Genomic DNA, 13,798 nt, shown 5'->3' with positions numbered 1-13,798 from the left:
AATAGTACTCTACTTAAGAATTCAACATGGAGAAAATATTTTAGTCTTTTTTTGATGAAAAATGTTGAAAATACTTCATTTAGTTTTATTGTATCATAAAAGTAAAAAAAATCCTAACTTTTCAATATAAAATAAATTTATGTAATAACAATGGGAAAAAAAATTTAATTTCAAAGTAAATGAATAGTTGCATTTTAGGACAAAAAACATGCTTAATTCACTTTAAGCAATGTCAATACTAATGCATGATTTGCTTATTTTAAACTATTATTTATTATCCTATATAAATTTGAAAAAATAAAAAAATATAATTATAATTAACAAAAGAAATGTACATTTAAATATATTTTTTGGAGGGGCAAAGACTTCACATTTTCAATTATAGAGAAAAAAAATCAGTTCTATAGAAGAACATAATTAGGAAGAGAAGTTACAATTTTTTTTAGTGAAATCATAAATTTTGAGTGAATAAAAGTTAGAAGTTTAATCCATTTGGCTAATCCATACTTTACCCATATTTTACCCATATTTTTATGGGTTGAATATGGGTACCAACCCATATTTTACCCATGTAAAAAGTCACTCATCCAACCTATTAAAATATGGGCGGGTTGCCAAAATATGGGTTCATTTTGCCAACACTAGTTGAGAGCTAGAAACAATATCTTAATCATTTAGACGTGCGTTTGTATTCAGATGTCTTAATGTTAATGAAAACAAATAAGATATAATTTGATGTGAAATTAAAAAAATAAAAAATAATTTAGAGGGTGGGCTGGCCGGTTGAAGGAAAGAAACAAGGCAACGGGATGTGAGAGGGAAAATCCGGTTTAGTAAGTGAAAGTGAGGTTGAGCAGAATTGTGTTGGGCTGTGAACCAAACCGGTCGAAGCGATAGTGAAATAATCGGGTCGACCCGATCTTTAGAGTCCTAACCGGTCATCTTTCGACTCTCTGTTTGTGTATAAAATAAAAGAGAGAAAAAAACCCAATCTTCAAACCCTAACTCGGTTGGTTTCTTTCTCCCATCTTTCGACCGTGGACGAACAAGTAAGTTTTTATATTATTCAGCTTTGTAATTATAAAATAATATTGTGGCGGTCTTTTATATAGATTGAAGGGGTGATTGATGGGTTCTAATTTGGAACCAGTGCCAGTTACTTCACAAAAACATGACCCAGCTTGGAAGCATTGTGAAATGTTTAAGAATGGGGAGAGGGTACAGTTGAAGTGTATTTATTGTGGCAAAATATTTAAGGGTGGTGGAATTCATAGGATTAAAGAACATCTTGCAGGTCAAAAAGGTAATGCATCTACGTGTTTGAGAGTTCAGCCCGATGTTCGCCTTCTAATGCAAGATAGTTTAAATGGTGTTGTAATGAAGAAGAGAAAAAAACAGAAACTTGCTGAAGAAATAACAACTTATAATGCTGGCACTGCCACTAGTGACATTGCTGCTGAATTTACTGATACTTGTGGCCTCAATACGGAAGTTGACTTGCTTCCAATGCCGCAAGCTATTGAACATACCTCTAATTTATTTTTGAATCGAGACCAAGGACCTAATAATATAGGTGCAAGGAAGAAAAAAACTAGGATTAGAAAAGGGGCATCTTCCTCAAATAATAATGCTATGCTTCTGCCAATTAACCAGTCCAAAAGAGTGAACAATCATGTGCATATGGCAGTAGCCAGATTCCTTTTAGATGCTAGGGTTCCTCTTGATTCTGTAAATTCTGTTTATTTCCAACCCATGATTGATGTGATCGCTTCCCAAGGAGCACAAGTTTCTGCCCCTTCTTACCATGACCTAAGAAGCTGGGTTCTAAAAGCTTCAGTTCAAGAAGTGAGGAATGACATTGATCAATGTTCAAGCACCTGGGCAAGGACTGGTTGTTCTGTTTTGGTTGATGAGTGGATTACGGGAAAGGGTAAAACACTGCTTAACTTTTTGGTCTACTGCCCCGAAGGGACAATGTTTTTGAGGTCTGTCGATGCGTCTACCCTAATTAATTCCACGGATTATCTATATGAGTTGCTTAAGGAAGTAGTGGAGGAAGTTGGTGTGAGAAATGTGTTGCAAGTAGTAACTAGTAATGAGGAGCGATACATTATTGCTGGGAAAAAGCTCACTGATGCTTACCCTACACTCTTTTGGACACCTTGTGCTGCTCACTCCATTGACTTGATGCTCGAGGACTTAAAGAAACTTGAGTGGATCGATACAATAATGGAACAAGCCAAGTCAATATCAAGATTCATCTACAATAATAACATTCTCTTGAGTATGATGAGAAAGTTTACCTTGGGAGTTGACTTAGTTGATTTGGGAGTTACACGCTCTGCAACCGACTTTTTGACACTAAAAAGAATGGTAAATATCAAACACAATTTGCAATCAATGGTTACTTCAGTGGAGTGGGCGGAGAGCCCATATTCAAAGAAACCAGAGGGGTTTGCCCTGCTAGATTATATTAGTAATCAGTCCTTTTGGTCTACTTGCAGCTTGATTTGCCGCTTGACAGATCCCATCTTGAGGATTTTAAGGATGGTCAGTAGTGAGGAGAGGCCTGCGATGGCGTACATTTATGCAGGGGTCTATCGAGCAAAAGAAACAATTAAGAAAGAGCTTGTCAATAAGAAGGATTACTCAGTTTATTGGAATATTATTGATCACAGGTGGGAATCACTTCAGCGTCATCCTCTTCATGCTGCAGGGTTTTACCTCAATCCCAAATTTTTCTATACTACTGAGGAAGATGTGCACCTCCATATCAGATCACTTGTATATGATTGTATAGAGAAATTGGTTCCTGATCCTAAAACCCAAGACAAAATTGTGAAAGAAACTACTTCTTACGTCAACAGTGCTGGAGATTTTGGGAGGAAAATGGCAGTAAGAGCCAGAGACACTCTTTTTCCAGGTTAGTGCCATTTCATAAAATGAATGCCTGTATACACCTTCTCTCTGTGTGGTTTGAAATCTTCAGACAATTAGTGATTCAGTTAAGTTAGTTTATCTTAACTTGAATATTACCTCTTGCCTTCCATTCTGGGATTTCCATGCTGATAGTGTGCCTAATGAACAATATCTCCATCCCTCTTCAACTTAACCTCTCTTTTATAGTCTAATGGTGACCATCACTGTAAGAAATCAGTACATTCAAAATGAATTTACATATTTTCATTTCTATCTCTTGTTTAGTTCCCATATCTTTCTAGTGTGGTCAGCTTATGTTGACAGGCTTTTATTTGTATATGCATGGTAGTAATGGGATGGATACTTATTTTCTACTCAAGATCCTTTTATCAGAGAAATATTTTCTGTTAATGGCCACAAACTAGTTCGAATCATGCACTATTGCATAGTGTATTCCTTCTAGTTGCAAGAGACCATCTAAACAAATTTGCATTTGCTTGGATAGGATGCTGGTCAAGGTTTCAAGCCGCGTGAGTCGTTAACTAGTTTCTCTTGTTGATTTTGCTAGTTTCTCTCCCATTGATTTTGCCATTTTGTTTGCTTGAGTTTTGACTTCAAAGACTGGAGAAAAATTCTTGTTAGTCTAAGTATGAATTATTCTTTAGTTCAGGAAATTATTAGAGTTCAGCAAAGAAAATTAACAAGTACTAATGTTGCGTCATGCTCCTAGTATACTGTATCTTTGTCTGTTTCAGAAAAGTAACTAAAGTCATTATGTTGTAATTCTTGCAGCTGAGTGGTGGTCAACATATGGTGGAGGGTGCCCAAATTTGGCTCGCTTGGCCATCCGTATTCTCAGTCAAACATCAAGTTTGATTAGGTCTAAGCCAGGTCGAGTTCCTTTAGAAGAGATGCATGAAACAAAAAATTGCATTGAACATCAAAGACTTAATGATCTTGCTTTTGTTCAATACAACCTGTGGCTGAGGCAAAGGTAAAGGGAGAAATTGATATTGTTTTCCTTTCCTTGAGATGTAAAAGAGTATGCTTAATTTATTGCTTATGGCACTAGGAAAAACCTAGTGCCGGATTGTATGGACTCCATTTCCTATGAGAAAATGGAACTTGTCCATAATTGGGTTTCTAGGAGGGAACAAATTTCGGAGGACTTGGAAAGTTCAGACTGGATGACCGTTGACCCTCCTTTGGGAAGCATAGCTCCCTTAGGTCCATTAATTGATGATATTGAAGCCTTAGGCGCAGGTAACTTATGTTTCTCATTTAGGAAATCTTTGTGAACTGCAATTTTTGATGACCATCAATACTTGCTGCAGGTTTTGATGATTTTGAAATTTTTGGTGGGCCAAAAGATAGTGAAGAAGAGATTGTAGAGGAGAACACTGTAAATGAGTAAACTTTTGCTGTAGAAGATTTTTTGTTCTGTTGGAAAGAAATGGGAAGATTACGCTTGAGTCCCACATGGAGGCTACCTGGAGTTTAGCTTTAAGCCGTGACACATTGCAATGAGCAATATTGAGGATTTTGTGCCGATGCTCTGCGTCCATATGCTATTCCTTTAGACAAACTTGGTTTCTTCGTGACTTCCCCTTACTCCCCGATAGCAATCTCATGTAACATATGGCATAGACATTAGTTTAAATATTTTTTTTGAAGACTGTTGCTTGTTGGAGAGACCTTGTTTGTTGAATGGTATTGACCAATTGAGGGCCTGGGATCATTCAGAGAAGTGATTTGTGTCTCAAAATGCAAAGAAGCTGGTATAACTTTTGCTATAGAAGAATATATTTGGAGGGAGGAATCTTTTTTTTTCAACCTCGTTCTGTTTTTCTCTAGTTTCCTCCTGTATCTTGTTGAAGCTCCAGAGTATACAGGTGAAAATATTTCTTGCATATCTGGAAATTGTGTCAAAGTTTGAGAGTCTGCAAACTGAGCGTGAATTTACATGTATCTTATGTAAGGGTGGCAAACGGACCGGTTTTTATCCGGTCCGGTCCGGTTCCCGTACCGGTAAGACCGGTACCGGTTGAACCGGTAAGGAACCGGTCTTATAGGTACCGGAACCGGTACCGAAACGGAACCCGGATTTTTATCCGGTTGATCCGGTCCGGTAAGAACCGGTTCCGGTCCGGTTCAACGGTCAATTTGAATTTTTTTTTTTTTTTTTTCTTTAAAAGAAATGTGAACGTTAAAGGAGCCGTTGGGCCCTTTTAGCCGTTGGGCTGGGGCCCAAAACGGCTCCAAACAGCCCCCCCACCCCTCTCTACCCCTTAACACTATAAATATATCACATTTTTTCATTTAAATCACAAATTCACAAACTATAAATATCTTATAAAATCTCTTAATTTTCAATCTCTCATAAATTCATAATTATTATTTTGTGATATTGACTTGGAGTTCGAATTTCGGAGATTTATTTGAAGTAAATCGGAAGCTTCAATTGGCATCTCTCAATTCCGGCTTTGGTTATACGTCTACTTTTACGTAGACGTTCGGTACATTCGTTCCAACTTTAATTTTTTATTTGTTTATTAATTAAGTTATCTTATTTTTTTGTTATATTATCTTTGCTTGTTTTTCATAATATTAATTATTTTAAACTTGAACATGAATTTTGAAAAATATAGTGGTAAAAGACCAATGTCGGAAAGAAAAAATAATAGGGGAGGAGGAAGTAGTTCTAATTCTAAAAATTTGCCACCTCCTAGATTTAGAATTAATACTAATGATTATACTCATGTTGATGAAACTTCTTTTACACGAGACTCACGACCTATTGAATTTAATTTCGAAAATGAAGTAGATCATGAAACTTTAAATAGATGTTTTACTAATTTTGAGGAAGAATTAGATGAGGAAGTAGAAATAAATGAGGAAGATGATGAGACCCTACCCCTACTAGTCCGGCTACCGAATTACCGGAACAAGATGAAGTCCCCTCTTTACCTACTTTTTCAAAGACCGTTGTACATGTTAAAAGATCTTTAGTATGGAATTTTTTGGTACAAAATGAGGAAAAAACTACTGTTACTTGCACGAAATGTAAATTGATCATGAAACATGTAACTACGGGTACACAAGGGGGAACGGGACGACTAAGAACACATTTGAGAAAGTGTAATAAAGAATTTGCTCGCCTAGATGATATAGAAAGGGCTAATAGAAATGGAATACCTCAACCTGAAAATTCTATGGGAGCTGGAGGTTCTAATATGGTTCAAAGTGTATTAAATATGACTAACCCGGCTAGCCGAAGCACACACCGCACATATAGTAAAGAAAAAGATCGTAGAGAATTAGCTAAAATGGTTGCTGTTTGTGGTTTGCCTTTTTCATTTCCTTCACATCCTGATTTTATTCAGTATATTCGAGAATTGTATAACCCAGATTATAAAGGTATTTCAAGAAGTACAATTAAAAGTGATCTTTTTAAATATCAAAAAGAATATTGTCATTTTCTTCGTTGTTTATTTGTTTATTATGATGGTAGATTATCTATTACTTCTGATATGGGACGTAGTCTTAATGGTAATGATTATTTTACAATTACTGTCCATTGGATTGATCATGAATGGAACATGCAAAAACGAATATTAGGATATAAATATGTTGAAGAAACTAAAACCGGTGCTTATATAGCAACAAAAATAGGCCTTGTTTTACAATTTTATGGAATATGTGATAAAATAATGAGTGTCACTTTAGATAATGCTTCTAATAATTTGAAAGCAATTGATTATTTAAAATGTAGACTTTGTCCAATTGATAATGATTCTTTTCATATTAAGTGTGCCGCACATGTGTATAATTTGATAGTAAAAGATGGTGTTTTTCAATTTGGAATTTCTTGTGAAAAAATTAGACTTGCTTGTAATTGGATTTTTAAAGCTAAAATAAAAGCTAGAATTACAGAATTTAAAAATCGTTGTAAAGAATGTGGACTTGAATATAGAAAAGTTCCAAAAGAAGTATGCACTAGATGGAATTCTTTATTTGAAATGCTTCAAGTTGCTTATATTTATCAAGAGCCGGTACAATTAGTTTTTAATGCTCATAATGCGGACCCGAATTTGAGAATTGGCTATGAAGATTGGGAAAATACAAAAGAACTTATTGAATTTTTAAGTGTTTTTTATAAAGCAACAAATGCTGCTTCTGGTCAATATTATCCAACTATTTCTTCTGTTTTAGTAAATATTTGTGCTATTTCATCTGAATTTGCAAAATATAAAGGAAAAGATCGATTTGAAAATTCCCTTGCTTTTATGATTGAAAAATTCAAAAAATATTTTTTTCCTATTCCTCAAATCTATTTGACTGCTACTACTTTCAACCCAAATTACAAATTAAAAGGTGTTGAAAGAATGGTTGAAAAGATTTATGCAAATTTAGAAATTAGAGATGATGAAACTCCTAGTGTTGAAGATTGTAAAGGTAGCATATATATAAAAGCTAGAGAGTTATATAATACATATAAATCTATGGAAAAAAATATTCCAATAGTTGAACCTCCATCTTGTAAACCTAGAAGCGATGATACGGATGATTGGATGGATGATTATCTTGAGCTTGAATCATCTACTAATAATGATTTTGATTTATATTTCAATCAGGCACGAGAAAAAATTAGGCATGAAGAAGGACAACTTCAAGCTCCAATATTAGTATGGTGGAAGAATCGTGAAAATCAATTTCCGACCCTTGCTAGGATTGTTCGAGATGTGCTAGCGATTCAAGCATCATCGGTCGCTTCGGAGCAAGCCTTTAGTGCGGCGAGATTTATGATTGGAGATCATCGATATTCATTAGCAAAAGATAGTTTGGAAATATCGGTGTTGTTTCGAGATTGGGTCAATGCCGAAAGAAGAAATACCGGACTACCACAATTAAATAGCCAAATAGAAGACGAAATAGATGAAATATTTGGTGATAATAGTGATGATGGTATGGAAGCAATGGAAGAAGAACGACAAATACAAGTTCCAAAAAATGTTTCTTTTGAAATGATACAAAAGTTACGAAAAGATTTTAAAAAGAGTTTCAATTGTTAGTACAATAATTAATATTCAATACCTAGATTATGTACTCTTTGTCTCTTTCTAATATTTGTATTGTACAATTTATTTATTTGAATAAATATACGGCTATTCGCCTTGATTTTCTTTTAAAATAGTCTCTTATATTTAATCCAAGTCATTTTAGAAATTTAATTTTCAACTATTTTAATATTAGTTTAAAGTTTAAACATTAATATAAAATTGAATTTTAAGATTTAAACTTTAAATTCAATATAAACTTTAAACTTTAAACTTTAAAGTCAATTTTAAACTTTAAATTCAATATAAAGTTATAAACTTTAAAATTTAAATTTTAAAGTCAATTTTAAACTTTAAGTTTAAAGTTTAAACTTAAATTCAATTGAAACTTTAAAGTAACTTTAAAGTTTAAAGTTTTAAATTGAAGTTTTTTAATAATATAATTTTATTAATTAATAATATAATATTATATAATAATTAAAGTTAATAAAAAAATAAAAAAAATTACCGGTACAAAATGATCCGGTAAGAACCGGTACCGGTCCGGTCCAAACCGGTTCCAATCCGATAACTAAGGGACCGGACGGAACCGTTGGAAATTTCCGGTAAAACCGGTTCCGGTAACGAAATCCGGTAAGGAGGTCCGGTTCCGGTAAAACCGGTCCTGTTGACCCGGTCCTGTCCGTTTGCCAGCCTTAATCTTATGTTCATAATTGTGAATATCAACTGCCTTTGAGGTTATAAATCCCATATTCGTTGGTTTCATTAGCTTCAGGTTTATTGGCGTGTAGACGAAATGGTATTACTGGCCACTTCGTTTTTCTTTGTCATCCTTTCTTTGAGCTTTGTCAATGTTTGCTGGACATATTGAAAAAAAGAGAAGGATCAACAAAGTTGTGGTAATCGAATTTTATATACCGTGGGGCTGCCTGATATGTCCAAATTACACCTCTTAAATGAGATATAAAGTAGTCGTTGTCAAATATAGAAAACGAGGTTGAAGTTGAATTCCACAGAGAATATAGTGTGGAATATGTCACTAGTGGTTATTCGACTGGTAATTTTTTATTTCAAGGGGATTTCAAACATGTAAAGTATTAGTATTTGCGTTGTCTTATAAGTAACCACATTGATGGTAAGTTTATTTGTTTGTATTTAGATAATGAAATGAAGCTAGGTCAGTGTTCCTCATTGTAATCATTTAAAATTTATTAAATATAAATTAATAAAAACGATTTGAAATATATTAAATTCAATAGATATTAGTTTAAATAAATATTATGGATTAATATAATTGATTTAATTATTTAAGTCCAATAAATATGGATTTAATTAAAGTCCAAATTAATTAATTTGGGCTACAATAGATGAACCCGATTTGCTAAGTCCAATATCATCTTCATCCTAGAGACCCATTTTGGTGCCACGTGGCAAATGACGTGTCATGCCAAATCAAACAAAGAAGCCAATATGATCATGCCAAGTGTCAAGATGACAAGCCCGTTCCATAAAGCTCATATGCAATGTCACTTAAGTCTGATTGGTCGAAGGGAATCATGTTCCAATCACAACTCCTCTAATTTAAAACTATAAATACGGTTCCTCATAATTCTGAAAAGGAACCAAAAATTCTAAACAAGAAGCTAGAGAAAGCTCGTGGTACAAACGCCATTAATTTCTCTATAAGCTACAAGTTTAAGAATTCAAGCATTCAAGTTCAAGAACGATCAACATCAAGACCATCAGATTCAAGAACAAGCTTGAAGCCCTTGAACTCAAGTAAACATTAAGATCAAGTTCAAGTTCAAGTTCAAGTTCATCAAAGATTCAAGAACAAGCTTTAAAACCCTTGAATCCAAGATCAAGTTCAAGACAAATTCAAGATCAAGCTCAAGAGCCCTTGAATCTATATTTGAAAAGGCGAATTCAGAGGAATCATAGAGATTGTAACACTCGCACTTTGAAATAATAAATACGATTGTTGTGATACTTTTCCGTTCTTGATTATTATTTTCTCGACATGAATTTTATTGTCTATTTTGGCACGCCAGTGGAATAATATCTACCTCTCATCTCAACTTTTCAAGTATCAAATAATATCAAAATGTCTTCCACTATAGAAGAACAACTAGCAAGATTGACGAAAGCAATTGAAGACTTGACAAAGTGCGCATATGAACAAGATGCTAAACTTTCCAAGCTAACAAATAAGATGGATAACATGATTGAGAAAATATTGAGTCAAACACGTATGAAGCTTCCTAAATTTCAAGATGAAGGAGAGTCTTGCATAAAGCAAACGAAGATCAAACATATTCATCTCTCCGTTGAAGGTTTGATTCTCATTAATCAATTGAAGAAATTTATCATAGAGGAAACTGAAGACAAATCTAAGTCTTCATCCAAATTTTCTCTCACATATTCAAAGCCATATACACAAATGGTTAATGACTTGAAAATGCCTTGAGGGCTATCAACCTTCTAAGCTTCAATAATTTGATGGCAAAGGAAATCCTAAATAGTATATAGCACACTTTATCGAGACTTGAAATGATGTTGGGATATATGGTGATTATCTCGTTAAAGAGTTCGTTCGATCTCTCAAAGAAAATGCCTTTGATTTGTACACAAATTTCGAACCTAATTCTATAGATTGTTAGGAGAAGCTAGACCAAGAGTTCCTCAATCATTTCTATAGCACAAGACGTGTCGTTAGAATGATTGAACTTACAAAGGTCAAGGTGAAGATGAGCTAGTTATTGACTTTATCAATTGCTAGAGACGTTTGAGTCTGAATTGCAAAGATTGCCTTAATGAAACTTTTAGCATTGAAATGTGCATTCAAGGCATGAATTGGGTTCTTCACTATATATTGCAAGGATTAAATCCCAATACGTTTGAAGAGTTAGCAAATCGTGCATATGACATGGAATTAAGCATGACTATAAGAGGAGATCAACGATCTTTTGTCTGTGGGTCTTACGAAGGTGAAGATCTAGAAGAACTCCAAAGTGGGGGAAAGTCTGCAGTTGAAGATGACTTTGAAGAGTCAATGTATATCTAGACGCTCCTTATAACATGAGCTTAAACTGCAAGTTACAACGCTTTTTATTACATGAATTTAAACTACAAGTTACAATGGTCCTTAACCCATAAGCTTAAACTTCAAGTTACAATGTTCCTCATTGCATGACCTAGACTGCAAGTTATAATGCTCCTCATCACATGAGCCTAAACTACAAATTATAATGCTCCCAGATGCACGAGCCTAAATCTGCATGTCAGAAAGCTCTTCAAATTTGAGTTAAATCTCTAAGTTTGAAAGCTCTTCAAATTTGAGCTACATCTCTAAGTTTGAAAGCTCTTCAAATTTGATTTAGGCCTTCATATCATAAAGCACTTTAAATTCAAGATAAACCTGCAATAGGAAATACTCCTTGAAACATGAGTTTAAATGGTATGTCACAAAACTCTTTATATTTGAGTTAAATCTTCAAGTTGAAATGTTTCTTGAAACACGAGCTTAAATTGTATGTCACAAATCTCTTCTAATTTGAGCTAAGTCTTCAAGATGAGATGCTTCTTGAAATACGAGTTTAAACTGTATGTCAAGAAGCATTTCAATTTGAAGAGCTTTTTGACATACATTTTATCTCAAATTGAAATGTCCTTGAAACACGAGCTTTGTGACATACATTTTATCTCAAATTGAAATGTATGTCACAAAGCTCTCCAAGTTTGAGATAAATCTTTAAGTTGAGATTGTCCTTGAAACACGAGCTTAAACTGTATATCATAAAACTTTTCAAATTTGAGTAAATCTTCAAGTAAAAATGCTCCTTAAGGTACGAGCCTAAATTGCATGTCACTCCTAGCCCGTAAGAGTATAAACTTTGTACGACACACCCAAAAAAATACTCTCCCAGAACTACATTGTGACTTGATCCTCTTCACTGAGGTACATATGCTCTTAGAACCATATTCTAAGTTCAGTTACATGAGTGTTAAAAAACCAAAATGTTCCCACTTGATCTATCACATGAAAGTCAAAGCTATAAGTATTTTGTTTTATCTTTTGTCTCATCAAACTTTAGTTTACGCAGCATTGATGGGTCAATGGAAGGGGAAAACCCGTATAAAAATATGAGCCTTTTGAAGTCTTGAAATTCTTCAAAGTTTGCAAGTTGAAGTCTTCAAATCCTCCAAATATGCAAGTTGAAGTCTTCAAATCCTCCAAATATGCAAGTTGAAGTTTTCAATCCTCTAAGTATGCAAGTTTTAGTCTTCAATATTTTCAAGTATGCAGGTAGCAGTCCTCAAATTATCTAAGTATGCAAGTTGAAGTCTTCAAATCCTCCAAGTATACAAGTTGAAGTCTTGAAATCCTCCAATTCTGGAAGTTGAAGTCTTGAAATCCTCCAAATTAAATATGCAAGTTCTTAAATTTCCATGCCTTAAGGTGGACAAAATTATCCCTTTGCACCTTAAGCTTGTCTTTTCACGAATTTATCCTTCAACAGATCTTTGAATTCTCATGCCTTAATATGGACAAGACTTGTCCCTTTGCACCTTAAGCTGGCCTTTTCACAAATTTATCCTTCAAAGGATCTTTAAATTTCCATGCCTTAAGGTGGACGAGATTTGTCCCTTTGCACCATAAGCTGGCCTTTTCATGGATTTAGGATCTTTAAATTCCCATGCCTTAAGGTGGATGGGATTTGTCCCTTTGCACCTTAAGCTGGCCTTTTCACAGGTTTTTCCTTAAAAGGATCTTTAAATTTCCCTACCATAAGGTGAAAAAAATTTGTCCCTTTGCAAATTAAGCTGGCCTTTCCAAGAAATTTATCCTTAAAAGGATCTTTAAATTTTCATGCCTTAAGGTAGAATTTTTTTGTCGTTTCATATGTGCTCAAGTATTCGGGATCTTGAAAAGCCTCAAGTTAGTGATCTTCATGGTGGGGGCATTAAACACATCCCTTCACACCTTATGCTTAAGTACTCAGGATCTGGTAAAGCCTCAAGTTAAGTGATCATCAAGGCGGGGACGTTAAGCACATCCCTTCACCCCTTGTGCTCAAGTATTCAGGATCTTGTAAATCCTCAAGTTAGTGATATTCAAGGCGGGGATGTTAAACATATCCCTTCACACCTTGTGCTCAAGTATTGAGGATCTTGTAAAGCCTCAAGTTATTGATCTTCAAGGCGGGGATGTTGAACACATCTCTTCACACCTTATGCTCAAGTATTCTTGATCTTGTAAAGCCTCAAGTTAAGTGATCTTCAAGGTGGGGATGTTAAATACATCCCTTCACACCTTACGCTCAAGTATTCAAGATCTTGTAAAACTTCAAGTTAGTGATCTTCAAGGCGGGGTCATTAATCACATCTCTTCACACCTTATGCTCGAGTATTCAGGATTTTGTAAAGCCTCAAGTTTGTAATCTTTAAGGCAGGGATGTAAAGACATCCCTTCACACCTTATGCTTAAGTATTTGGGATTCTTATAATGCCTCAAGTCAGTGATATCAAGGCGGGGATGTTAAACACATCCCTTCACACCTCAAGATCAAACTCTTGTGCGATAAAACTCTCTAGTATATGGCCTCCACGAAATATAAATATTGCTTATGTTGATCTCGAGGCGGGGATGTTAAACACATCCCTTCACACCTCAACATCAAACTCTTGTGTTGTGATAAAGCTCTCCATTTTGTAGCCTCTGAAAAATACAGAGATTGCTTCCATTGGCCTATGAAAGAAACAAATAATAAAAGGAAAAAAAGAACAAGAAATGAGAGCAAAAGAATGAGGAATATGCGCCT

At 34.5% G+C, this 13,798-nt stretch overlaps 1 protein-coding gene across 1 annotated transcript; it reads left to right on the top strand.

Moving 5' to 3' along the window:
* The first annotated feature begins 1,109 nt into the window (after positions 1–1,109).
* LOC125822341 (uncharacterized) lies at positions 1,110–4,576 on the top strand. The gene is made up of 4 exons (XM_049501737.1): positions 1,110–2,923; positions 3,712–3,913; positions 3,992–4,182; positions 4,254–4,576. Exons 1-4 carry the CDS (start codon positions 1,129–1,131, stop codon positions 4,331–4,333), a joined length of 2,268 nt encoding a protein of 755 aa, XP_049357694.1. The 5' UTR covers positions 1,110–1,128; the 3' UTR covers positions 4,334–4,576.
* The last annotated feature ends 9,222 nt before the right edge of the window (positions 4,577–13,798 follow it).

Source organism: Solanum verrucosum, unplaced genomic scaffold (genome assembly GCF_900185275.1).
Source record: "Solanum verrucosum unplaced genomic scaffold, falcon-dt-bn FXZP01000302.1, whole genome shotgun sequence".
In the NCBI taxonomy this organism is placed as follows: domain Eukaryota; kingdom Viridiplantae; phylum Streptophyta; class Magnoliopsida; order Solanales; family Solanaceae; genus Solanum; species Solanum verrucosum.
This window is presented reverse-complemented; position numbering and strand designations above follow the sequence as displayed.

Bases quoted from the DNA above. Each gene is read 5' to 3' on its own strand.
- LOC125822341 (XM_049501737.1), top strand. From the start codon at position 1,129: ATGGGTTCTAATTTGGAACCAGTGCCAGTTACTTCACAAAAACATGAC. The intron at 3,914-3,991 runs GTAAAGGGAGAA...TTATGGCACTAG, and splicing joins AACCTGTGGCTGAGGCAAAG to GAAAAACCTAGTGCCGGATT. The intron at 4,183-4,253 runs GTAACTTATGTT...TACTTGCTGCAG, and splicing joins TATTGAAGCCTTAGGCGCAG to GTTTTGATGATTTTGAAATT.